General features: G+C 46.9%; 1 protein-coding gene across 6 annotated transcripts in view; it reads right to left on the reverse strand.

Annotated features, from left to right (window-relative positions):
• Window positions 1–2,089: 2,089 nt before the first annotated feature.
• Window positions 2,090–25,262, reverse strand: part of LOC140488943 (transcription factor MafK-like) — a 65,084-nt gene continuing 41,911 nt past the window's right edge. For 4 of the 6 annotated variants that reach the window (XM_072588161.1, XM_072588165.1, XM_072588164.1 and 1 more), the window contains exons 3-4: window positions 7,856–7,918; window positions 2,090–2,550 (exon numbers count right to left, since the gene is read on the reverse strand). In XM_072588161.1, the coding sequence (XP_072444262.1) occupies window positions 2,140–2,550; window positions 7,856–7,891 (447 nt within the window). In that variant the 5' untranslated portion in view covers window positions 7,892–7,918 and the 3' untranslated portion in view covers window positions 2,090–2,139. Of the gene's footprint in view, window positions 2,551–7,855; window positions 7,919–13,806; window positions 13,913–25,262 lie in introns of those variants that run through there. The other 2 variants (XM_072588166.1, XM_072588167.1) reach the window with 2 other exon arrangements.

A 25,262-nucleotide genomic window follows, 5' to 3' on the forward strand; every position in this document is an offset into this window, starting at 1 on the left:
TTCTTGGCATGTTGATATCTTGCCAATCACCGTTTCTTGGTATCCACTACAAACTGCTGAGGAGATGTGGTCAGTTGCATTTTCTACTCCATTCTATTCCCAGCAACTGCAGGTGAAGACAAAATGGAAGGGGTTTGCTCTTATTTTCTGAAGGAGCAATGAGATCACTTCCAGTCACCAGAAGCAGCCATGTTTATCTGTTTTTCTCTCTCTGTTTTACATAAAATACCATAAATTAAGTCCTCTAATTAAGACAAAGAAGAGGCATTTGCACAAGGAAACGATTAGGACAACAAATATCCCAGTGGGGCCTACCTGTCCTCAGTTTATACACGCAGCTCCATGGCAACAGCCTGCCCGTCAAATCAAAACCGGGCCTGCTACTTCAAAAAGAGAACTTCAAACATACACACACAGACACGCACACAGTTACAAGCACAGGTGAGGTTTTAGCTCATTAAGTTACATTTTAGACTTGCCTGCCCCTCAAAAGAGCCATTGTCATCAGGGATTCACGGTTTGGAAACCATATGTGCCAAATGGAAAAACTGCCCAGTTGTGAAAAGCACTATTGTGGCTTTAACCAGAGAGGGAGAGGTGCTGGTGGGGAGGGGTGGGTTGGGTTCCCAAAAACACACTGGAGATCAGCTAGCTACAGCATATACATTTTTTTTTATATAAAGCAGTAAGGTTCACATTATCAGGTCCTTCGCTTCTGTTGAGACTAGGTCAGTTGTCAATTTTAAAATCCAAGATCAACAGAGTTTTGTTAACCGAAGACATTAGTGCGGATATTGGAAAGGCTGATGTATGTGTGCGTGCGCACGTGTGGAGTGAGCTCAGACATTAACTTATGGACATGAGTAGGCCATTCAGCCCTTCAGACATGCTCTGCCATTCAATAAAATCCTGGCCAATCTGATTTTAACCTCAACTCCACCCCACAAACCCTCTGATAATCTTCCATCCACTTGAAAATCAAGAATTTATCTCTTCCTTAAAAATATTTAAAGATGTGTTTTTGAAATTTATTTCATTCACAGGATGGCCAGTATTTATTGCCCATCTGTAATTACCCAGAGGGCAGTTCAGTGTCAACCACATGGCTGTGGGCCTGGAGTCACATGTAGGTCAGACCAGGTAACAATGGCAGAACTCCTTCCCTAAAAGGACTTTGGTGAACCCGGTGAGGGGTTTTACAAAGATAGACAATTATTAGACGCTTAATTCCAGATTTTTATTGAATTCAAATTCCACCATCTGCTGTGGTGGGATTTGAACCCGGCTCCCCTGGATTAACAGTCTAGCAATAGGCTACTATCCTTTGGAGGGAAGTAGTTTCAAAGACTGAAAGACAGCACAGATCGAAGGGCTGAATGGCAATCTCCTGTACCATGTTCTGGTGAAGGGACATTCTTCACTAGTGGCCATGTGATTCTGGCATTCTCCTTTATCACACGTGGCCCTGGAATGAGGGACCAGTAAGATTTATGAACGACGCATTACTGGCCTCGTGCGCCTCAAAAAAAAAGAATGAAGCTCCAGTCGGTTAGTTTCCGACCAACCACTGGCTTTTGCCCTGGGGCAGGGCCAGGGTAGTAGGCAGAGGCCTAGCGAGCCTGTGCTGAGAGTTATTGGCTAACCTTGGGATTCCATTCCAGTAAAGACACTCCTCACGTTCACAGCGTTGGCTCTTCCTCATGACCCCTCCACCACCCCAGACCCCAGATCAAATGAGCTGCCGTTGACCTCCCTGTGATGGCAGCAACATCTGTTCAGGATAGTCAGGGGGGAAAAAAAAAGAGAGGAAAGAGAAGAGAGAGAGAGAAAAAGAGAGAGAGAGAGAGAGAGAGAGAGAGAGAGAGAGAGAGAGAGAAAAGAGAGAAGGGAGAAAGGAGAAGGAGGAGGAGAAGGAGAAGAAGAAGGAGGAGGAGGAGAAAGAGAAAGAGAAAGAAAGAGAGAAAGAGAACAAAAACATTGTGCCATATAAACCTCGACTCGGAGTTTGTTCTGGAAGCAAAAAGGCCCTTAAACCTTGTAGGCCGTGGAAATTGCCCTCCCCCTACAATCCCACCCACCCAACCCCAAGGACAGTGGCCCTTCTGCTTAAACAAAAGCAAGATGGCACCAGCCTGAAGGCTAGCGCGAGGAGAAGTTAGACGACTTCACGATCGTGATGACGCTGGTGGTGTTGACCTTGGTGGGGGTGATGGGCCCACAGGCCACTGTCCTGGCAAAACTCTGCAGCGCCTCGTACTTGGAGCGCAGGGCGTCGAGCTCAGTCTTCATGCCGGCATTCTCAGCGGCCAGCTTCTCCACCTCCTGCTCCAGCTCGGCCTTCTGGCGCTCCAGCTCCTCCTTCTGCGTCACCCGCTTCACCCGGCAGCTGGCCGCGTAGCCGCGGTTCTTCAGGGTCCGCCGCCGCTGCTTCAGGTTCAAGATCTCGTCCTTGGAGAGGCCGCGCAGGTGGTGGTTCAGCTCCCTCACGGACATCGAGACCAGCTCCTGGTCCATCAGCACCGGGGTGTTCTCACCTGACTCCCTCTTAATCTGCAAGGAGAAAATCACAGCTGTGTTAAAAAAAACCATAGGATCTCTGCCGGGCCAAAAAGAGGCCGCTCGGCCCATCGAGTCTGCAACATCCCTCTGCAGGAGTATCCCTCCGACTCTGCGTTTAGCATGGCCAGTCACCCATCCTGGACACTGGACTCAGACTGTTTGAACACGCAGTAAAAACAATGACTGCAGATGCTGGAAACCAGATTCTGGATTAGAGTGGTGCTGGAAAAGCACAGCAGTACAGGCAGCATCCGAGGAGCAGAAAAATCAACGTTTCGGGTAAAAGTCCTTCATCAGGAATACAGGCAGAGTGCTTGAAGGGTGGAGAACGCTAAGGCTGAAATCAGAGAATCCCCACCTGGTGAAGGGAGGCTGCTCTGCCCATAGAGTCTGCCCTGACCCTCCAAAAGAACATCCCATTCTACAAGAGAGATGTACAGCACGGAACCAGAGCCTTCAGTCCAACTCAATTATGCCGACCAATATCCCAAATTAATCTAGTCCCATTTGCCAACATTTGGCCCACATCGCTCTATTCCCCATGGCTAATCCACCTAACCTGCACATCCCAGGACACAGGACTCAGTCTGAGTATGTGCAAAATATGTTCAAATCATAGAATTCCGATAATGCATAAAGAGACCATTTTGCCCTTTGAGTCTGTACTTTCCCTCCAAAAAGGAGAAGGAGAAGAAGAAGGAGGAGAAAGAGAAAGAGAACGAGAAAGAAAGAAAGAGAGAAAGAGAACAAAAACATTGTGCCATATAAACCTCGACTCGGAAGTTGTTCTGGAAGCAAAAAGGCCCTTAAACCTTGTAGGCCGTGGAAATTGCCCTCCCCCTACAATCCCACCCACCCAACCCCAAGGACAGTGGCCCTTCTGCTTAAACAAAAGCAAGATGGCACCAGCCTGAAGGCTAGCGCGAGGAGAAGTTAGACGACTTCACGATCGTGATGACGCTGGTGGTGTTGACCTTGGTGGGGGTGATGGGCCCACAGGCCACCGTCCTGGCAAAACACCGTCCCACGTTTACCATGGCTAATTCATCTAACCTTCACATTGAACCTACTAAGTCAGTCTGAGTACGTGCTAAGGTTCAAATCATGCATCTCTACAACGCAGATAGAGGCCATTTAATCCATCAGTTCTGCGCCAACCCTCTGAACAGCATCCCACCCAGACTCAGCTCCTCTCACCCAATTCCTGCAACCATGCATTGGTTTTGTAACCATGGCTAACCTATATATATATATCCCTGAACAGCATGGGGCAATTTCCCATGGCCAATACACCTTAACATGCACATCTTTGGACTGTGTGAGGAAACCGGAGCACCCAGGAGGAAATACACACAGACACGGGGAGAATGTGCAAACTCCACACAGACAGTTGCCCCAAGGCTGGAATTGAACCTGGAACCCTGGCACGGTGAGGCAGCAGTGCTAACCACTGAGCCACCCTGTCACCTGCAAAGAAGAGGGATTGCCAGGAGTAAACACAAAATTTGTGTTTTGCAGACCAAAAATCAAAAAACGGGCGAAAGTTGGAAAACATTTTACCTTTATACGTACACAAGTGAGGTGTACATCTCCAGGGCACAAGATAAACAGTTAAACTTGACTGATGTCAGTTTGTGGAACATATACTGACAAAGTAAGCGTGCTTCAAATGGAAAATTTAGGAAAAAAAACACATCTTAAGAAAGGGGTCAGCCATTTGGTACTGATGTGGAGAAATCTCTTCACTCAAAGATTTACAAACCTTTGGAAGTCTCCAGTTCAAGTGTCTATCCAATGGAGAGGAATGGTACAACATAGTGGCTACTTTATTGGACTAGCTATCTAGAGGCTGGACTCATTCCCTGGAGAGATAACTTCAAGATATTTTCTAATCGACCAATTCAGAGATGTAATTACTCCTCTGGAGCAGGTGGGACTTGATCCCAAGCTCCCCTGACACTACCACTCTGTTACAGGAGCCCTGCCTAAAACCAAAAGTTCAAATCATACTACAGGCAATTTTAATTCAATTTTTAAAGATGAAATTAGAAAGGTCGCTTAAGTAATAATCATGAAACTACAGGGTTGTCAGAAACACACATCCTGGTTCCTTGGCACTCTTTGGGTTAAGAGAATCTTTCTCTTTACCTGGTCTGGCCAACACATGACTCCAAACCCACTCTTAAGTGCCCTCTGGGATACTCCTGCAAGCCACTCAGCTGTGTCAAACTGCTACCCAGAACAAAAAGACAGTAAAATCTGTGAATAGAAACTTAGAAACTAGGAGCAGGAGTAGACCATTGGGCCCTGCTCCACCATTCCATGTCAACATGGCTGATCATCCAACTCAGTCCCCTCATAAATATCATAGAATCCCTACAGTGTGGAAACAGGCCCTTCAGCCCAACACATCCACACCTACCATCCAAAGAGTAACCCACCCAGACCCATTCCCCTACCCTATTATTTACCTCTGACCAATGCATCTAAACTACACATCCCTGAACATTATAGGCAATTGAGCATGGCTAATCCACCTAACCTGCACATCTTTGGACTGTGGGAGGAAACCGGAGCACCTAGAGGAAACTCACACAGACACAGGAAGAACATGCAAACTTCACACAGACAGTCGCCCAAAGCTGGAATCAAACCCGGGTCCATGGCGCTGTGAGGCAGCAGTCCTAATCACTGAGCCACCGTGTTGTGTCTCCGCCCCCCCTCCTTGATCCATTTGGCCCTGAACATTATATCTAAGCCATCCCTAACAACTTTAAATGTTTTGCCTTCAATCACTTTCTGTGGCAGAGAATTCCACAGGTTCACTCCTCTGTGGATGAAGAAGTTCCTCATCTCAGTCCTCAAATGGCTACTCCATATCCTTAGAGTCTGGCCCCCTGGATCTGAACTCCCCTGTCATCAGGAACTTCATTCCAGCATTTTTCTGGTTTAGTCCGGTTAGAATTTTATGGTTTCTGTGAGACTAGTCAAAATGAAGCTCTAATACATCCAATACGTTCATACTGGTACACAGTAGGCCAAATGGACAACTCTTGTGCCATAACATTTTGTAATTTCCAATTATTCCTAATTTTTGGAAAATTGGCTTTTCCCTCTGGGTACAGAAAGATGCAGAGTGTACAACTACACCAACACTAAAAGGCAATGGCTCACTGTCATAGACATAGCAGCCTCTGAAATACTATTATAGTAGGGAATATCTAATCTATCCAATTCCTGTGTGCATTTATCTGCATTTGTAGTGCTTTTTTGGTGGCCCTCCCCCCTCTACTTTGAAAGTAGAGTCACAGGTAGTGAAGGCGGCGTTTGGTATGCTTTCCTTTATTGGTCAGTGCATTGAGTACAGGAGTTGGGAGGTCATGTTGTGGCTGTACAGGACATTGGTTAGGCCACTTTTGGAATATTGCGTGCAATTCTGGTCTCCTTCCTATCGGAAAGATGTTGTGAAACTTGAAAGGGTTCAGAAAAGATTTACAAGGATGTTGCCAGGGTTGGAGGGTTAGAGCTATAGGGAGAGGCTGAATATGCTGGGGCTGTTTCCCCTGGAGCATCAGAAGCTGAGGGATGACTTTATAGAGGTTTATAAAATCATGAGAAGCATGGATAGGGTAAATAGACAAGAGGAAGTGGTGGAGGCTACTACAATTGCAACATTTTAAAAGGTATCTGGCATCTTCCTGTATGAATAGGAAGGGTTTAGAGGGATATGGGCTGGGTGCTGGCAGGTGGGATTAGATTGGGTGGGGATATCTGGTCGGCATGGACGAGTTGGATCAAAGGGTTTGTTTCCGTGCTGTACATCTCTATGAATGCACTATGAAATTTGTCTAACATTGGCCACTCGGCCCTTTGAGTCCGTTCTGCCACTTAATAAGGTGGTAACTGATGTGGTCGTGGCCTCCACACAGTTTCCTGCCAAGCCCCTAACCCAGGAGAAAGGGAGGACTGCAGATGCTAGGGAGTCAGAGTCAAAAAGCAGGCTGCTGGAAAAGCGCAGCAGGTCTGGCAGCATCCGAGGAGCAGGCAAGTCGACGTTTCGAGCATGAACTCTTCACCAGGAATGTGAAGCTCTCTCATTCCTGGTGAAGAGCTCATGCCAGAAACGTCGATTCTCTTGCTCCTCGGTTGCTGCCTGACTGGCTGTGCTTTTCCAGCACCACACTTTGACGCTAGCCCCCTAACCCATACGAACATCAAGCAAAAACCTTTCACATTTAGCCCTAATTCAATGACCCAGCCTACACCATTTCTGGGGCAAGAGAATAGGGGTTGGGGGGGGGGGGGGGGGGGGGGGGGGGAGGAAGAAAGCCACATTCCCCTCCTTTCAGTCTTAAAGGCAAGATCTTTTGTTCTTAAACTGTCTCCACAAGCTGTAGTGTGCACTGGGGAAACGTTACCTCAGCATAAGAGTCTGTCAGGGCCCCTCAGTAACCAATACTTCAATAAGATCATCCCTCCCTCCCTCCCATTCGTCTAAACTCCACTACTCTATCTGTTCAACCCGACAGCCCCGACCTCTGAAGAGTCATATCAGCCTTGAAGTATTGACTCCTTTTCTCTCTTCACCTGGTACTGCCTGACCAACCGTGGATCCCTGGCATTGTTTTTTAGGATGTCAAGCATCTTACTTTTATTTAACTGAGGCATCCCAGCTAAAATGTCATCTCACACATCTAACTGAGGGGGGACAATTCTCAGCGCATGTTCCCCAACCCCTGTTGGGAAAGCTTCAGACTCTTCACCCATCCTGTAGGCACCGGAGTTTGACAACTTAAACATCTTTCACTGTAATGTTTGTTAAAATACAAGTAACAATATTTTTTTTACTGTTCTATTCCATTCCATTGGTTGACACTGCTCTGCTACTCTCCCTAAGGGATATCCCTGAAGCCATGCTAATAAATTCTAATCGAACCCAACCCCATGCCCTTCATTCAAATTGTGAAACATTCCAACAGAAGCAAATCACTCCTTATTTGTCCTCCACGCACAATATTCCCATGGGGTCAACCCAATTCCCGTTATACATAACGTTTCACTTCATCTATTTGCTTTTGGGTATCATGTGCCACATAGTATTTATTGTCAAAAAGTGTTTGGCGCGAGAGAAATTAAAGCTCAATTCAATGGATCAGGGATGGGGAGCAGAGCATGGCACTGGAAAAGGTGGCCTGTAGTCACATGTAGGCCTAACTAAGAAGAACTGGTGGGGCTCTATTGTGAAAAGCTACATGAACGCAAACCCTTCCTCAACTGGGAGCTAGTCTGCTCTTACCTTCAGTGCTTTACTCGCTCTGCTGCTGCTCATCATGCGCGGAACTTGGTCAGAACAGGATCCCTAAAAATTAATGAAAGGGAGAAGGTTAGCTAGTGTGTTCGCTACGGAGTGTTGCCCTAGTTATTCCCATTGTGGCTCCAAAACCTTCCCAATTTCTGGCATTATTCCTTCCCTTCCCGCTTCTCAGACTCTCGCTTTTTGTTGCCCTCATCAGATCTCTGAAGCGGGGATCAGAGATTTTATTTGAAAATTCATTCACAGGAGGTGGGCATTGTTGATGGGGCCCTAAGTGTCCAAAAGGGCTGCTATCAGTTTAAAAAGAGGGGGGGAAAAAAATTAGAATTATCAGGGGGAAGGAACGAGCCCATGAATTAATTCCGCCCAACTCCCATCCATAAATCGAAAATTAAAAATGGACGTCAGCAGGTACAAGCTGTGAACCAACCCCACTCAGAAATACAGCAATTACAAACAAGTTTGAGACTGGAGATTCTGCAACAAGTGTTGCTTCAAAGCTTGTCTGTTATCTAGAAGGTACAAGTCAGGAGGGTAGTGGAATACTCTCCACTTGCCTGGATAAGCACAGCTCCAACACCGTCCAAAACAGAGATACCCATTTGATTAGCATTCACCACCTTTAACCTTCCCTCCTACAACCGCAGTGCATTGTGGCTGCAAGATGTACCATGTACAAGAGGCACTGTACTAGTCACTGAGGCTCCTTTAGCAACGCGACCCTACTATCTCAAAGGACAAGGGCAGCAGATGGACAGACATCCAACCAACCCGGCTGTGCATTACTCTAACTTGGAATTACGAGTGTTCCTTCATCACCGCCGTGTGTGCATCCTGGAAGGTTCAAGCCGACAGTGGATGTACCTTCAGCATGTGGACTGCAGCCGTTCAAGGGGCAACTCATTAACGACTTTCTCAAAGACCATTGCCAAAGCTGCCCATGGTTACCAATGAATAAAGGAGGATACATTACTGGGATGGCTGTTGCATATTCCTTAAAGACCTGGCATATGACCTCTTGTAAAGTCAGGTGCAGCAGAACATCCAATAAATCTGACCAATATCGAGATCGGAATCACACAAGGAAGATGCACCATTTCTGCCACGAGGTGGACTTTTACTCCGATAGTGGACAGGACTATCGGAGTTTCTCTGTAACTGACCACAGCCCACATCGGGATCATCAGTATCCCCTTGTGTGGGAGAGAGGGGGAAGGTTGAGCAGTGAGAGGGAGGAAAGTGCAGCGAGAGAGAGTGTGTGAGAGACAGTGTGAGTGACACACACACACACACACACATATTCTGATCTCGAAACATTAACTTTGTTTCACCTCTACAAATGCTGCCAGTGGAGTTTCTCTGGCAGTCTCTGATTTCAATATTATATTAGAGACAATAGAAAGATAAATGGAGAGAGAGACTGCACAGAGACGCAAGACCACCCTGAATATCTGCCGGAGAGTTTGTGTACATATCTAAATACTTTCCAAATGCTGGTATGTTCCTTTCAGACATCGAGTTACAGATAACTGCCAGTCCCCAGGCTGATTTCTTCCTCAAGTCCCCTCGAAATCTCCTGTCCCTTACTTTAAACCGAAGGCACTCCTGTTGTAAGAGGAATAACTTCAATATAGGCACAAAATCTAGACTGAGAAAACAGACTGGTTCCTACCCTTTATCACTTACACATTACAACTGGTCCTTCTGGTTAGTCTTTGATTTGCATTCATTCCTGGGACATGGGGGCGGGGGGGGGGGGGGGGGGGGGGATGTCGCTGCTGGGTCAGCATTTATTACCCATGCCTAATTGCTCAGAGGACAGTGGAGAGTCAACCATATTGCCACGGGCCTGGAGTGGTGTGTCGGCCAGACTAGGTAAGGATGGCAAATTCTCTGAAGGATAGGAGCCAACCAGTAATTTTCTTTAAAATGATGGCAATTTTATGGTCATCACTGGACTCTTAACTCAAGATTTAATGGATTCAAACTACACCTTTCGCTGTGGTGGGATTCAAACCCAGGTCACCAGAACATTAGCGTGATTTCTCGCTTAACAGGCTTGTGACAACCCCACTAGGCCCATCGTTTCCCTTTTTTGCATATTTTTATTTTATTGCAAAACTATACTCTATTCACTTTTTAAAAATCATTTGTTATGTACATATGCACGGTACTGAAACAGTTCTGTACAGTTTTTGCAGATTTACAAAGCAAAACATTGGAATTAGATATTCCCTGCAGCCAAACATAGGCATTCTACTCCTGCAGGGCATTGCATGGATGTATAGGTATGCATGTACGTATGGACATGTTTTGAGACACCAGGAGGGTCTGATAACTGAACGGACTCTCATTCACCTTCAGCAGAAAGATCTCAGACAGTGGTCTTTCACCTCAGCGACAGCTGCCCCAAGCCTCAGTGCATCCCTCAGCACGTAGTCCTGGACCTTGGAATGTGCCAGTCTGCAACACTTGGTCAGGGTCAACTCCTTGCACTAGAATGTCAACAGGTTTCAGGCAGATCAAAGAGCATCTTTCCCCAAGTCGATAGTCCTCCAAGTGCAATCAATGTTTGTCTCAGTGTGCATCCCGCGGAACAGACCGTACAGTGCAGAGTCCCACGTCATGGAGCTGCTCAGGATGGATCCCAACAAGAACCACTGCATCTCTCTCCAGACTTCCTTTGCAATGACACATTCCGGAAGGAGGTGTGTAACTGTCTCTACCCTCGGCAGCTGCTTCGAGGGCAGCGTGCGGTGGTGCAGACCGACCGGGCGTGCATGAAGGATCTCACAGGTAATGCCCTTCTCCCCACCAGCCAAGCCATGTCTTGGTGCTTGTTGGAAAGTTCTGGTGATGAGGCATTCTGCCAAATGGCTTTGACAGTCTGCACAGGGAACTGCTCGATAGGATCCGCCCTCTCCTTTTCCCGAAGGATCTCAAGGACACTACGTGCTGACCACTTCCTGATGGACTGGTGGTTAAAGCTGTTTGCAAATTTCTCCACAAAGGACAGGTGATACGGAACGGTCCAACTACTCGGAGCGTTCCGCGGCAGCGAGGCCAGGCCCATCCCTCGCAACACCGGGGACAGGTGGAACCTCAGTACGTAGTGACACTTGGTATTTGCGTACTGGGGATCCACGCACAAAGATGGCCGTAAGGATAAGGGCGGCATTGGGTACATTCTTCCCTCCCACCCCCAATTTATCCAAAGTTTTGTACACCATGGCCCTGCAGATACAGCCCATCTTAGATCACAATGGCTCAGTGGGTTAGCACTGCTGCCTCACAATGCCAGGTACCCAGGTTTGATTCCAGCCTCGGGTGACTGTCTGTTTGGAGTTTGCACATTTTCCCCACGTCTGCGTGGGTTTCCTCTGGGTGCTCCGGTTTCCCCTCTCAGTCCAAAGATATGCAGATTAAAGGTGGATTGGCCATGCTACATTGCCCCATAGTGTCCAGGGATATGTAGGCTAGATGGGTTAGCCATGAGAAATGCAGGATTACAGGGATAGGATAGAGGGCTGGGCCTGGGTTGGGATGCTCTTCGGAGGGTCGGCGTGAATTCAAATGGGCTAAATGACCTGCTTCCACACTTTTGGAATTCTATGATAAGATGTAGGAGCAGAAGTAGCCATTCAGCCCATCAAGTCCGCTCCATCATTCAATGAAATCATGGCTGCTCGATAATTCTTAACTTCACTATCTTGCCTTTCCCGCCCCAAATGCTTGATTCCTTTCCTGAGTAAATATCTGCCTGTCTCAGCCTTGAATACACTTAATAAGTCAGCCTCAACAGCCCATTGTAGTGAAGAAACCCACTGATTCACTAACCTCAGAAGAAATTCATCCTCATCGCTGTCTTAAATGTGCCATCCTCTTCTTATTATGTGATGCCTTCTGCTCCTAGATTCTGCTACAAGGGAAAACAGCCTCTCTGTATCTACCTTGTCAAGCCGCTTAAGAATCTTGTGCTTTGCCTCTCATTTCTCTAAACTCCAAGGTGTGCGAACGATGATCTACCAACCTTTCACTGATTGAGAACAGCTCAAGGATAATCACTTTAGAAGCATGAGGTAAGTAGAGGAGGCAGCGTCTCGATGAACCAGTACATGCATTATCGGGATTGGACCATTGACTCTGCTCTGCACCACACGCTATGTAAACAGGGAGAGGAATTTTCCCAGTCCAGGAACTGTCAAGAGCCAAAGTAGGCAATGGGGGTGAGGATGGTTTACTGATGGTAGTGAACAGGACTGTGTCGGAGTTCAGATACGAGCTTTCAATGTATTCATTGTTAACAGAAGACATCAGTTGAAAGGCCAGAGAGAGGGAGCATTGGAACAGACAGATCTAAATGTTACAGAGACAGGAGTGGGGAGTCCAGTGGCTGATAAACTGATATAGAAACAAATTCACCAACACCTTCCACCCCAACCTCAAATTCACCTGGACCATCTCAGACACCTCTGTCCCTTCCTGGACCTCTCCATCTCCAGCGACTGACTAACCCCAGACATCTACTACAAACCCACCAACTCCCACAGCTACCTGGATTACATCTCTTCCCACCCTGCCATCCCTTATTCCCAATTCCTCTGCCTCATCTGCTCCCAGGAGGACCAATTCCACCATAGAATTGAATCCCAGATGGCCTCCTTCTTCAAAGGCCACCATTTCCCCTCCCACGTGGTCAATGATGGCATGTCTGATGAAGGGCCCGAAACGTTGATTTTCCTGCTCCTCGGATGCAGCCTGACCTGCTGTGCTTTTCCAGCACCGCACTCTACTTCTAGTGTTGAGAGATTGAGAATGACGTGGAAATGGAAGGAGGCAGTTTGGATATGATACCAAGTGAAGATTCTTTGCAACACACACACACAGGTCTGACAGTAGGACACGGACATGTACTATAAACCGACCGACTCCTACAGCTCCCTAGATTACACCTCCTCCCACCCTGCCCCCTGTAAAAATGCCATCCCATATTCCCAATTCCTTCGCCTCCACCGCATCTGCTCCCAGGAGGACCAATTCCAATACCGAACAACCCAGACGGCCTCCTTCTTCAAAGACCGCAATTTCCCCTCAGACGTGGTTGACGATGCTCTCCACTGCATCTCTTCCACTTCCCACTCCTCCGCCCTTGAACCCCACCCCTCCAATTGCCACCTGGACAGAACCCCACTGGTCCTCACCTACCACCCCACCAACCTCCAGATACATCGTATCATCCTTCATCATTTCCGCCACCTTCAAACAGACCCCACCACCAGGGATATATTTCCCTCCCCTATCAGCGTTCCGGAAAGACCATTCCCTTGTCAGGTCCACACCCCCCACCGACCCAACCTCCACTCCCAGCAACCGCAAAAAATGCAAAACTTCCACCCTCACCTACCCCCAAGGCCCCAAGGGATCCTTCCATATCCATCACAAATTCACCTGCACCTCCACACACATCATTTACTGCATCCACTGCACCCGATGTGGCCTCCTCTACATCGGGGAGACAGGCCGCCTACTTGCGGAATGTTTCAGAGAACACCTCTGGGACACCCGCACCAACCAACCCAACCGCCCTGTGGCTGAACACTAACTCCCCCTCCCACTCCGCCAGAACATGCAGGTCCTTGGACTCCTCCATTGCCAGACCATGGCAACATGACACCTGGAGGAAGAGAGTGCCTCATCTTCCACCTAGGAACCCTCCAACCACAAGGGATGAATGCAGATTTCTCCACCTTTCTCAATTCCCCTCCCCCCAACTTATCTCCGTCCCAACCTTCGGACTCAGCACCGCCCTCGTGACCTGCAATCTTATTCCTGACCTCTCCGCCCCCATGCCCTCTCCGGCCTATCACCTTCACCTTAACCTCCTTCCACCTATCGCATTCCAAATGCCCCTCCCCCAAGTCCCTCCTCCCTACCTTTTATCTTAGCCTGCTGGACACACCTTCCTCATTCCTGAAGAAGGGCTCATGCCCGAAACGTCGATTCTCCTGCTCCTTGGATGCTGCCTGACCTGCTGCGCTTTTCCAGCAACACATTTTTCAGCGCTCGACAGTAGGACAGGCTAACAGTTCAAATAAAGAGAGAGATTGCTGGAGGAACTTAGCATGGGCAGAGTCAGAGACAGAAACAGAATTAACAGCAAGTCCAACTGGTCACTATACTTCTCCCTCTTCATAGATGCTGCCAGACTTGCTGAGATTCTCCAGAACTTCCTGTTTTATTTCAGGGGCCTCCAGTACTTAGCTCAGTTTATTTGACTCCAGAATTCCAGTAATTGCCTGTCTTGGAAAGTCACGGGATTAAGACCAGAAGCATGACATCGTGATGTAGTAATGGCAGCAGCGATTGAGAGGAGAGTGAGAGCAGGGAGGGAGGAGAAGCTCTGACCCCACGTGAAGATGACGTGTGAGAGATTTATTGCATGCAACCCCATTGAGGTTCAGTCCCATTCGGTCATGGATGCTACTGTCAGACTGTGCATTCTCTCCACGGGGTCTGCCTCATCGCAGTCACTGCTTTGGATTCTCGAGTTCCAATCCACACCTTCATTTACACCTTTCCTTCCATGTTGCTGTGTCCAAGTCCAGTAACAGCACGAGAAGAACACCGACACCGAGCAGATGGCAACGGCACCTCTCACTCTGGTCCGGGTTTAAAAAATCACAACATCAGGTTACAGTCCGACAGGTTTATTCGGAAGTATTAGCTTTCAGAGTGCTGCTCCTTCATCAGGTAAATGTGGAGCAGGATCATAAGACACAGAATTTATAGCAAAAAGATCACAGTGTCATGCAACTGAAATGATATATTGAACAAACCTAGATTGCTGTTAAGCCTTTCATCTTTTAGAATGGGCAGCAGGTTTCGGTTCACTGATATGTAAATCCCAGAACTTCTTCCATGTAAACCTGTTGGACTATAACCTAGTGTTGAGGGAGTTTTAACTTTGTCCACCCCAGTCCAACACCAGCACCTCCACATCTCTGGCCCAGGTTATACACAGCTTGGTATTCTGCATAATAACTCTCTCTCCAGTCCAAGTTATACAGAATACTGAGCTCTGAGACACACCATCCATTGGTACAACTTAGTCCAGTCTCTCTTCTCAAAGTCTCAATAGCAATGCGACTTCTGAGGTCAGTGTTACATCACATCTTTAACACATGCATTCCCATTAGAAGAGATCCCAGATTCATGAATGGACTCAGTTCTCAAATCTGTACGTTGATTTGTACATGTGTTAGAACACAATGCACATGTACAGTATAAAGTAAAGCAAATATTTGCATGTTGGATCCTTAAAATTAATACTAATATGGAATCTCGGTCATAGGCACGATCGTGTGCAAGCTGGGGACCCCCTGTGTAACACTGTGTCAAGATTAAACAGACAGTGAGCATTATCACTTTGAGACACCGAACAAGCTTAGACCAGCTTTCAATCAGCAGTCAGTGAATATCCTTCTCTGAGGACCCAGTCAGAGAGGACAAAATTCCCCAATTGTTCCCATAAACCCTCAAGACACAGCTGATAGAAATGATATAGTGATAAAGAGAGAAACATGGAAGAAGTGACACAGAGAGAATGAAAACAAGAGAAAGGGAAATACTTTTAAAATTCATTCGCGGGATGTGGGTATTACCTGTCCCTAGTTGCCTTTGATCTGAGAATCTTGCTAGACCATGTCAGAGGGTAGTTGAGAGTCAACCACATTGCTGTGGGTCTGGAGTCACATGTAGGCCAGACCAGGTAATGATGGCAGATTTCCTTCCCTGAAGGACATCGGTGAACCAGATGGGTTTTCCAACAATGGTTTCGTGGTCACCAGTAGTTTTGTAATTCCAGCTGCTTCTCGAATTCCCTGCTGGGATTCGAACCTGGGTGCCCAGAGCATTTACTGAGTTTCTGGATTAATGGTCTCTGATAATTCTGCAAGGCCATCCCCTACCCACAGACTTGCAACTGAAGAACAAGCGCAGAAAGAAAGATAGAGGACAGTTATCAGAGGAAGCCGAGAAACTATTTCGCCTCCACATCCACCCACCCACCCCGATCTCAGCTTCTATTGGAAATTCCAAAGTTGGGTATTTTTCATTATCTAATCATACCTGTTGACTGCTCAGGATCAATTGGCAGCACAGAGGATTCCCGGTTCAAGCTTCCACTACCTGACACCCCAGCTAGTAGGTACCAGCTCAGCGAGCAAACTTACAACCTTAACCTCAACCTCAACCTGAGCTACAAATCTTCTCAAAGATCGCCAACCAAGTGAATGCTGAATTGGGGGTGTGTGTGTGTGTGTGTGGGGGGGGAGGGGGCTCCCCTGATTGGGTCTCCATTGCAGCTCCTGAACCAGAAACCCCCTTTTTTACCATCATTGAGACTGCATCCAACGGAATATCACTGCAGGGTCAAAAGTCGAACAACACAAGGTTATAGTCCAACAGGTTTACTTGAAATTGCAAGCTTTCAGAGCTCCGCCCCGTCCTCAGGTGTGGTATACCACAAAAGCGTGCAATTTCAAATACACCTGTTGGACGATAACTTTGTGTTGTTTGATTTTTGACCCTGCAGTGATAATCCGTTGGATGCAGTCTCAATGATGTAAAAAGGGGATTTCTTGCTCAGAGGAGCTGCAATAGAGACCCAATAAGAGGACAAAGGGATACTGCATGAAGTAAAGTCCAGAGCTTTAGGTCAGACCGGGTTCAGGGATCCATGCGGAGGGTGGGTCCATCAGGGGTGAGTGGGTAGGCACAGGCACAAGGAACCCACTGGATGAGGCACCCTCCTTTCCTCTCACTTCCTATATCACCACAATGGTGACAGAAATGGGCTCTGCACGGCACTTAATTGGTAACCTCAATGCAGCGTGCCCAATAGCAGGGCTGGCAACTTATCCACCCACTGTAAATAGTGGGTCAGGCTGGAGGCTGGTAGAGATGGGGTACCCATTTTACTTCACAAGTCCTCCACCAACACAATCCACCCCACGTCAAGGTCTCAATGCCCATCCTGTCAAACCCCTTTACAGCCTTTTAATGAGAACTCTTCATTCTTCTAAACTCCAGGGAATTTAGGCCCAATTTATCTCACATCTAGCCATAGCTGTTAGGGTCCCAGCTGACAAGGTGGGATCCCAGCACGACACCTGGCTTGGTAGGATCATACAGCATGTTTTCTCATTGACGTTTCATTTGGTTTTAACTTAATGGAGTCCTTCCTATTTCTTTTCCTGTAGAGACAGTTTGAAGGTTGCTTTCCAAGTCTGCTGTCGTGAACTTTTCACAAATCAAAGCATCTGAACATTCTCAATTCTAACAGCATGCAGATTTCTCTCCAAACTCTCCTGGCCTATAAGTGTTTCAAACTGGACACTTCTCTGCTAGAAAGTGACTGGCTTTCATGGGCTCCTGGGCTGAAAGATGTGTTGCTGGAAAAGCGCAGCAGGTCAGGCAGCATCCAAGGAGGAGAATCCACGTTTTGGGCAAAAGCCCTTCTTCAGGAATGAGGAAGGTGTGCCAAGCAGGCCAAGATAAAAGGTAGGGGGGGGGGGAGGGACATTGGGAATGCGACAGATGGAAGGAGGTTAAAGTGAGGGTGATAGGCCGGAGAGGGTGTGGGGGCGGAGAGGTCGGGAAGAAGATTGTAGGTCAAGACAACGGTGCTGAGTCCGAGGGTTGGGACTGAGATAAGGTGAGGAGAGGGGAAATGAGGAAGCTGGAGAAATTTGCATTCATCCACGTGTGGTTGGCGGGTTCCTAGGCGGAAGATGAGGCGCTCTTCCTCCAGGTGTCGTGTTGCCATGGTCTGGCGATGGAGGAGGCCAAGGACCTGCATGTCCTTGGTAGATTGGGAGGGGGAGTTAGTGTTCCGCCACAGGGCGGTTGGGTTAATTGGTGCAGGCGTCCCAGAGGTGTTCCCTGAAACGTTCCGCAAGTAGGCGGCCTGTCTCCCCAATGCAGAGGAGGCCACATCGGGTGCAGTAAATGATGTGTGTGGAGGTGCAGGTGAATTTGTGATGGAAATGGAAGGATCCCTTGGGGCCTTGGAGGGAGGTGATGGGTGCAAGTTTTGCATTTCTTGCGGTTGCAGGGGAAGGTACCGGGAGTGGAGGTTGGTGGGTTGGATGAGGAGGGCGGGGGGGGGGGGGGGGGGGGGGGGGGGGGGGGGGGGGGGGGGGGGGGGGGGGGATGGTGTGGACCTGACTAGGGAGTTGCAGAGGGAGTGGTCTTTCTGGAATACTGATAGGGGAGCGGAGGGAAATATATCCCTCGTGTGGGGTCTGTTTGGAGCTCCTGCTCAGAGAGAGAAGCTTAAACTGGCTTTTGAACTCAATCCCTGATCGTTCGATTCAGAAAACAAATGCAAGTAGAGTCAAAGATATACAGCACAAAAACAGACCCTTCGGTCCAACCCGTCCATGCCAACAAGATATCGCAACCCAATCTAGTCCTACCTGCCAGCACCCGGCCATATCCCTCCAAACCCTGCCTATTCATATACCCATCCAGATGCCTTTTAAATGTTGTAATTGTACCAGCCTCCACTTCCATACATTCACCACCCTCAGCGTGAAAAAGTTGCCCCTTAGGTCTCTTTAATATCTTTCCCCTCCCCACCAAGCCTATGCCCTCTAGTTCTGGACTCCTCCACCCCAGGGAAAAGACCTTGTCTATTTACCCTATCCACGCCCCTCAGGATTTTATAAACCTCTGTAAGGTCACCTCCCAGCCTCTGACGCTCCAGAGAAATCAGTCTCAGCCTATTCAACCCTGGCAACATCCTTGTGAATTTTTTCTGAACCCTTTCAAGTTTCACAACATCCTTCCTATAGGAAGGAGACCAGAATTGCATGCAATAAAATGACTTTGTTCGTTTACTCCGACAGGCATAAGCTCCAAGGTATAAACATCTTTCGGTTAACACCACAGAGATCTGCAGTCACATACTTTGGATTATTGTTCCAAAGTGACCTGCTGACATTTTTATTTAAGAAACAAAAAAACCTTCATAGAACTAACCCATATCCCTTTGCCTTTATTTTGATATCCACATTTCAAACGACAACCTTTCATCACGTTGATTAGTGTTTTATTCAAGAGACCAACCTTGGAATCTTTGCTGACTCACTCTAAAGCAATGATTCCCTTCCTTGAACATGTACAACACACAGTATGCCAGCTGTGGTTTCACTAAAGCAGTGTACAGTTATCGCAAGACTTCCTTATTCTTAGACCCTAATCCAAAAGGTCAAACAAGCCATTTGCTTTCCTAATTGCTTCTTGTGTACACATACTAACTTTGAATTGGACATAATTGGTCAAGAATCTCTCTGAACATTAACAACTTCAAAAGTCATTTTTTTAAAATCCCAACTTTCTATTATAAATGGCCAAAGTGAACAAAAACTCACCTTCCCACAGTATACTCCCTCGCCCACCTGGATCCCCATTCAATCAGCCTTTTCAGTTCAAATCCTTACCCACCTTGTACTGTCTGAAAACTTAGTCATGTTTAGAAGAATTGTGGGGGTGGGGGGGGGGGGGGGGGGGGGGGGAGAGGAGGAATCTTATAGAAACATATAAATTATAAAGGGAATACATAAGATAGAAGTGGGAAGGTTGTTTTCACTGGCGGATGAAGCTAGAATGAGGGGCCATAGCCTCACAATAAGGGGGAGCAGGTTTAGGATTGAGTTCATGAGGAACCTCTTCACCCAAGGGTTGAGAGTCTGTGGAATTCCCTGCCCAGTGAAGCAGTTGAGGCTGCCTCGTTGAATGCTTTTAAGCCAAAGAGAGACAATTTTTTGGAACAGTAAAGGAATGAAGGGTTATGGTGAGAGCGCGGCTAAGTGGAGCCGGAGGTCATGAAAGGATCAGCCATGATTTTATTGACTGGCAGAACAGGCTTGAATGGCCAGACAGCCGACCCCTGCTCCTAGTTCTTATGTTCTTTAGATAGCATCTAAATAACAGACTCTAGATTAGAGTGGTACTGGAAAAGCACAGCAAGTCAGGCAGCATCCGAGGAGCAGGAAAATCGACATCTAAATAACAGACCCCCAGCAACAACCCTATGTCATTCGCCACAGCCTACCAACCTGAAAATGCACCATCACTGCTTCCTGCCCGTTGAGTAATCTGATCCATGCCAATAGGCCAACGTCAACACCACGATATCTTATTAAATGTACTCAATTTTTGTCTACCATTTTAGCAAATGTCTTTTTGGAAATTCAGGTGCACTACATGGACTGGTTCCCCTTTATCTACTGGGCAAATCCTTAAAAAAAACTCTATAACCAACTTGTCAAACAGGATTTCCTTTTCATAAAATTATTATTGCATGCTTTAATCATGCTTTACTTTCAGTGCATTATCAAAACTTTCTTAAAACACCAGCACTTTCCTGATGATTAGTGTCAGGTTAACTGGCCTGTAGTTTCCGGTTTCCCCTCTTCCTCCATGCTTGAATAGTGTTGTTTTATTTGCTAATTTCCAAACTACTGGGACCACTGCAGAATGTAGCAAGTGTCTGAAATTCATATCTAGCATCTGCATAGCTCTCTCTTTCAGAGCCTCAGGATGGTGGGACCCAGCAGCACAAGGGACCCAGGTTCAATTCCTGCCTCGGTTGACTGTGTGGAGTTTGCACATTCCCTGTGTCTACCTGGGTTTCTTCCGGGTGCTCTGTTTCCCACCTACAGTCTAAAGATGAGCAGGTTAGAGTGGATTGGCCATACTAAATTGCCCATAGTGTTAGGTGCATTAGTCAGAGGGAAATGGTTCTGGGTGGGTTACTCCTCAGAGGCTCAGCATGGACATGTTGGGCCAAATAGCCTGTTTCCAAACTGTAGGAATTCTGATCAAAAATGTATGCCATCACGCCCTAGGTTTTTTAAATTGAGTTTTGAATCCTTCCAACTCTCATCTGATATTAGAGTCAAAGTTGTACAGCACAGAAACAGACCCTTTGGTCCAACCAGTCCATACCAACCATAATCCCAAATTAAACTGGTCCCACCTTCCTGCGCTTGGCCCATATCCCTCCAAAACCTTTCTAATTCATGAACTGGACACAACATCCTGTGCGAAGTCAACATAACATAATTAAGTATCTTAATTTCCTCACTCTTATTAGTTCTTAGGTTCAACTCTGTTCTGCTTTATAAACAATTTGGAAGGCAGCTGGAAAGACATACTATAGAAATGCAAGATCTCCTTTCACCCAGACTAGAGAGAGGAAGCTGTGCAGCTGAAACCAGCTGGAGTTCAGGACAGGTCATCAAGTAGAAGGCAAAAGTTCAAGCGAATGTTGCTGGATAAGAACCACATACAGACTTTCATGCACCTCATCCTCCGAATGAGGGATTTGGGAGTCAGACCTAATTGGTGCCCTGATGGCGAACTGTGTTTTTCTTCTTTCTTTCATGGGATTTTGGCAAGGCCAACGTCTGCTCCCGAATTACCCTCAGACTCCACTGTTGGCGCATGTCAGGGGCATTTAAGAGTTAAGAGTGAATCATGCTGCTGTGGGTTTGGAGTCATGTATAAGCCACACCAGGTAAGGACAGCTGAGTTCCTTCTCTATTAGAGAACCAAATGTATTTTTACAACAGTTAATATAGGTTACAGGTCGCCATTAGTTTTAATAACCCTGGAATTTATTTTTTTAAAAAGTCAAAATTTCTTCATCTGCCATGGTGGAATTCAAACATAGATCTCCAGGACATTAGCGTGAGATTTTTTTTAAAAAATTAATTCAAGGGATGTGGACATCAGTGCTCAGGCCAGCATTTAATACCCATCCCTAACTGCCCAGAGGGCCATTAAGAGTCAGAGTCAACCACATTGCTGTGGGTCTGGAGTCACATGTAGGCCAGACCAGGTAAAGATGACCGTTTCCTTTCCTAAAGTACATTAGTGATCCAGATGGTTTTTACTGTCAATTCACAAAAGTTTCATGGTCACCTTTAGACTCTTAATTCCAGATTGGATTCAATGTCCACCATGAGATTCGAACCTGTTACTGCATTGGGTCTCTGGATTAATAGTCCAGTGATAACAATACTGCCTTCCCTTCTGGATTACTAATCTGGTGCCATCTTTGCTGGTGGTTCTTTTCCTCCTCCTTATACCCATTGACGTTAGTTTCACGGTCACCATGACATGAATTTTTAATTCTGGATTTATTCACGGAATTTAAATTCTGCCAGCAACTGTGGTGGGATTTGAACCAGTGCCCAACCAATGGGGAATAACCTGGGCCACAAATCCAGTCATTACCACTGCACCAGTCTGCCCAACAAATATGAGATTAGATTTTATCATGTGTCCCCAAGCACAGAAAAGTGCATAGAGTCATCACTCTCTGCTGCCATCTTAGAATTCCAAATAAGAAAAACAGAAATAACAATAAAAAAGCAGAAATGAAAGAAACTAAAACATAAGTCAGGTTCCTGTCTAGTCAGTCACTCGCCTACTCAGCCATGATCATCCTGGCTCCCCCCACCCCCAACGCAACATCAGCTGAGGCCTGAAACCTCCACCACCTCCAGAGGCCTCGTCGAGGACCTCACCACCACTGGTGCCCCAGGTCTTGCACCGGGCCCACATTGCCAATACCACCTTCCTCCACTGATGCCAAGAATATTGTAAACAGATGCGGATGAAAAAGCTGAAGAGAGAAGAAAAGATGTGGCTGGCCTGGTGCTCAGGAATGGTTGAGCCCTAGGTTCAGGAAGCCAAATGCTGCCCACCCTGCTGCCACTATCTTGAAAATTTAGAGTCAGAGACGTACAGCATGGGAAACAGACCCTTCGGTCGAACTTGACTGTGCTGATCAGATACAGTCGGTTCTGTTTTAACACAATAGTTCCATTCTCGTGCGACCTTGCGTTATAGGAAAATCGCGCAATAGCTGTGCCATTTGGGGCTGGAATCGCGTTATAGCCAACACAGGGCCAGGAAAGTTTGTGTTCTACAAATAACGGTCTAAATTCTTCAATTGTGTTAACAAGTATTCGTTCAACCTGAATTGGCTTTATAAGCAGAATCAACTGTATCCTAGATTAATCTAGTCCCATTTGCCAGCATTTGGCCCATATCCCCCCCCATACCCTTCCTATTCATATATTCATCCAGCTGCCTTTTAAACGTTGCAATTGTACCAGCCTTCCAACTTCCTCTGGCAGCTCGTACCATACACGTACCATCCTCTGTGTGAAAAAGTTGCCCCTTAGGTTCCTTTTAAGCCTTTCCTCTCTCACCCTAAACCTATGCCCTCTAGTTTTGGATCTCCAACCCCCAGGGAAAAGACCTTGTCTATTTACCCTATCCATGATTTTATAAACCTCTAAGGTCACCCCTCAGCCTCTGATGCTCCAGGGAAAACAGCCCCGGTCTATTCAGCCTCTCCCTATAAGGTCAAACCCTCCAGTCCCGTTGTAATTTTTTTCTGAACCCTTTCAAGTTTCGAAACATCCTTCCCCTGGGAGGGAGACCAGAATTGAACACAATATTCCAAAATTGGCCGAACCAATGTCCTGTCCAGCTGCAACATGACCACCCAACTCCAATACTCAATGCACTGACCTTAAAAGGCAAATATATTAAACACCCTCTTAAACAAGGAGTTTATCCTGTCTACTTATGGTTCCAATTAATTTGTCACAAAGATTGAACTTGTCAAGTTCAACACCCCTTACAAAACAGAGTGTCACCCATGTCTAATAAGCTCAAAGCCACATCCTTTTGCTTGTCACACCATCTCCTATCTGCTCAATACAGTTTACAGATTCCAATTACCTCTGGAATGTTACACAAGTGCACTCTCTCAAGCAGTGATGGCAGGCTATTGGAATGTGTGGGACATCAGAGTCAAGCCCAGACTCATCCAACGTTAAACACCACCCCGAGCCAGAATGAAAATAAACCGAACTGCTCAGCTGGTCTGGCAGCATCAGTGGAGAGAGAAACAGAGCCGGCATTTCAGATCTGCAACCCTTCACCAGGTCCCACAAACCCCCGGTCTCAGTGTGTGACTTTGATACAGAGTACCCGGGCACTGGGCACAGGGCTGGTTCCATTCTCCACCCTTAAGTGCAGAGAAATTCTCACAGAGTGATGAAAGAAATCTTCAGTTAGGAGAATGGGCGATAAAGTCATTTCAGAAAGAAATAAACCTGCCCAACAGCGCAAGAAAGAAACTTCAAACATCGCAGCGAAGGGAACAAAGTCCGAGATTCCCCCCCCCCCCAACCTGGCAGGAGGTTGTATGCATCAATTGGAACAATATCTTACCTGTTAGGTGTTGGGCAATATTCCAAATTGGCAAGGGTGGAACTGACCGAAGTCTCAACTTCTTTATTGTTCCGTGGAACGCACAGAGAGATGGAAGGTTGTTTATTTTTTAAAAAGCATTCTTGGAGGAGTACGATTTTGAAATTGTTTATTCAGCAAATTCTCAATGAGTCACTCATTACAGGTCAGACCTGTGTGCCTACAAGGAACTTGTATTGCATTCAAAGAGCAAGGACCTGGTGCATCGTTTTGACACAAAGACCAAACCTATCCCAAGTCACTTAGCGACGAGGATAAAGCAAAACCAAAGTAAACAGCAACGTCCCAAGTTTCAATGGGAATGGGAATGAGGCAAGCAGGGATTGACGCAAGTCACAAAACTGCACTTGTGTGGTGGAAGTTATGCAAAGCATGGCATCTTATTTAATTCATTCATGGGATGTGGGTGTTGCTGGTTTGGCTGGCATTTGTTGCCCATCCCTAGTTGACCTGGAGAAGGTGGTGGTGAACTACCCTCTTGAACCATTTCAGTCCACCTGCTGAGGGTTGACCCAAAACACCCTTAGGAAGGGAGTTCCACCTGATGACAGTGAAGGAACATATTCGTACAAGTTACAAAAGGAAGCCCAAGAGATGGCAACTGGAGAAAATTTACTCCACAGCATGGAAAATTGCCCAGGTATATCCTGTTTCGATCCAGCCAAATGTTACTCCATCAGACCAAGTGACCAAAGGGGTCATTGTTAGTCTTCTCCAGCAGCATTTCACATGATAATCTGCTTCCCGACACTCAGTCTCTGAGACCGCTCTGCTTCAAATCCCAGTTTTGGCCTCTGTGATGGTCCAAACAAGGGCAATGCAAGAGCTAAATTCAGGAGGGGAGGAGGCATGACTACCTTCAATAACAAGCCAGCATTTAATCCACTAGAACACCACAGAGCCCTGGAAATGGAAACCCAGGGGAAACCTCTTACAGCCTTACCTGGCACAAAGGAAGATGATTGTGGGAGCTTGGTCATCTCAGCACCAGGACATCTCTGCAGGATTATCTCATGGTAGATATTGT

The sequence above is a fragment of the Chiloscyllium punctatum genome, chromosome 18 (assembly GCF_047496795.1).
Source record: "Chiloscyllium punctatum isolate Juve2018m chromosome 18, sChiPun1.3, whole genome shotgun sequence".
In the NCBI taxonomy this organism is placed as follows: domain Eukaryota; kingdom Metazoa; phylum Chordata; class Chondrichthyes; order Orectolobiformes; family Hemiscylliidae; genus Chiloscyllium; species Chiloscyllium punctatum.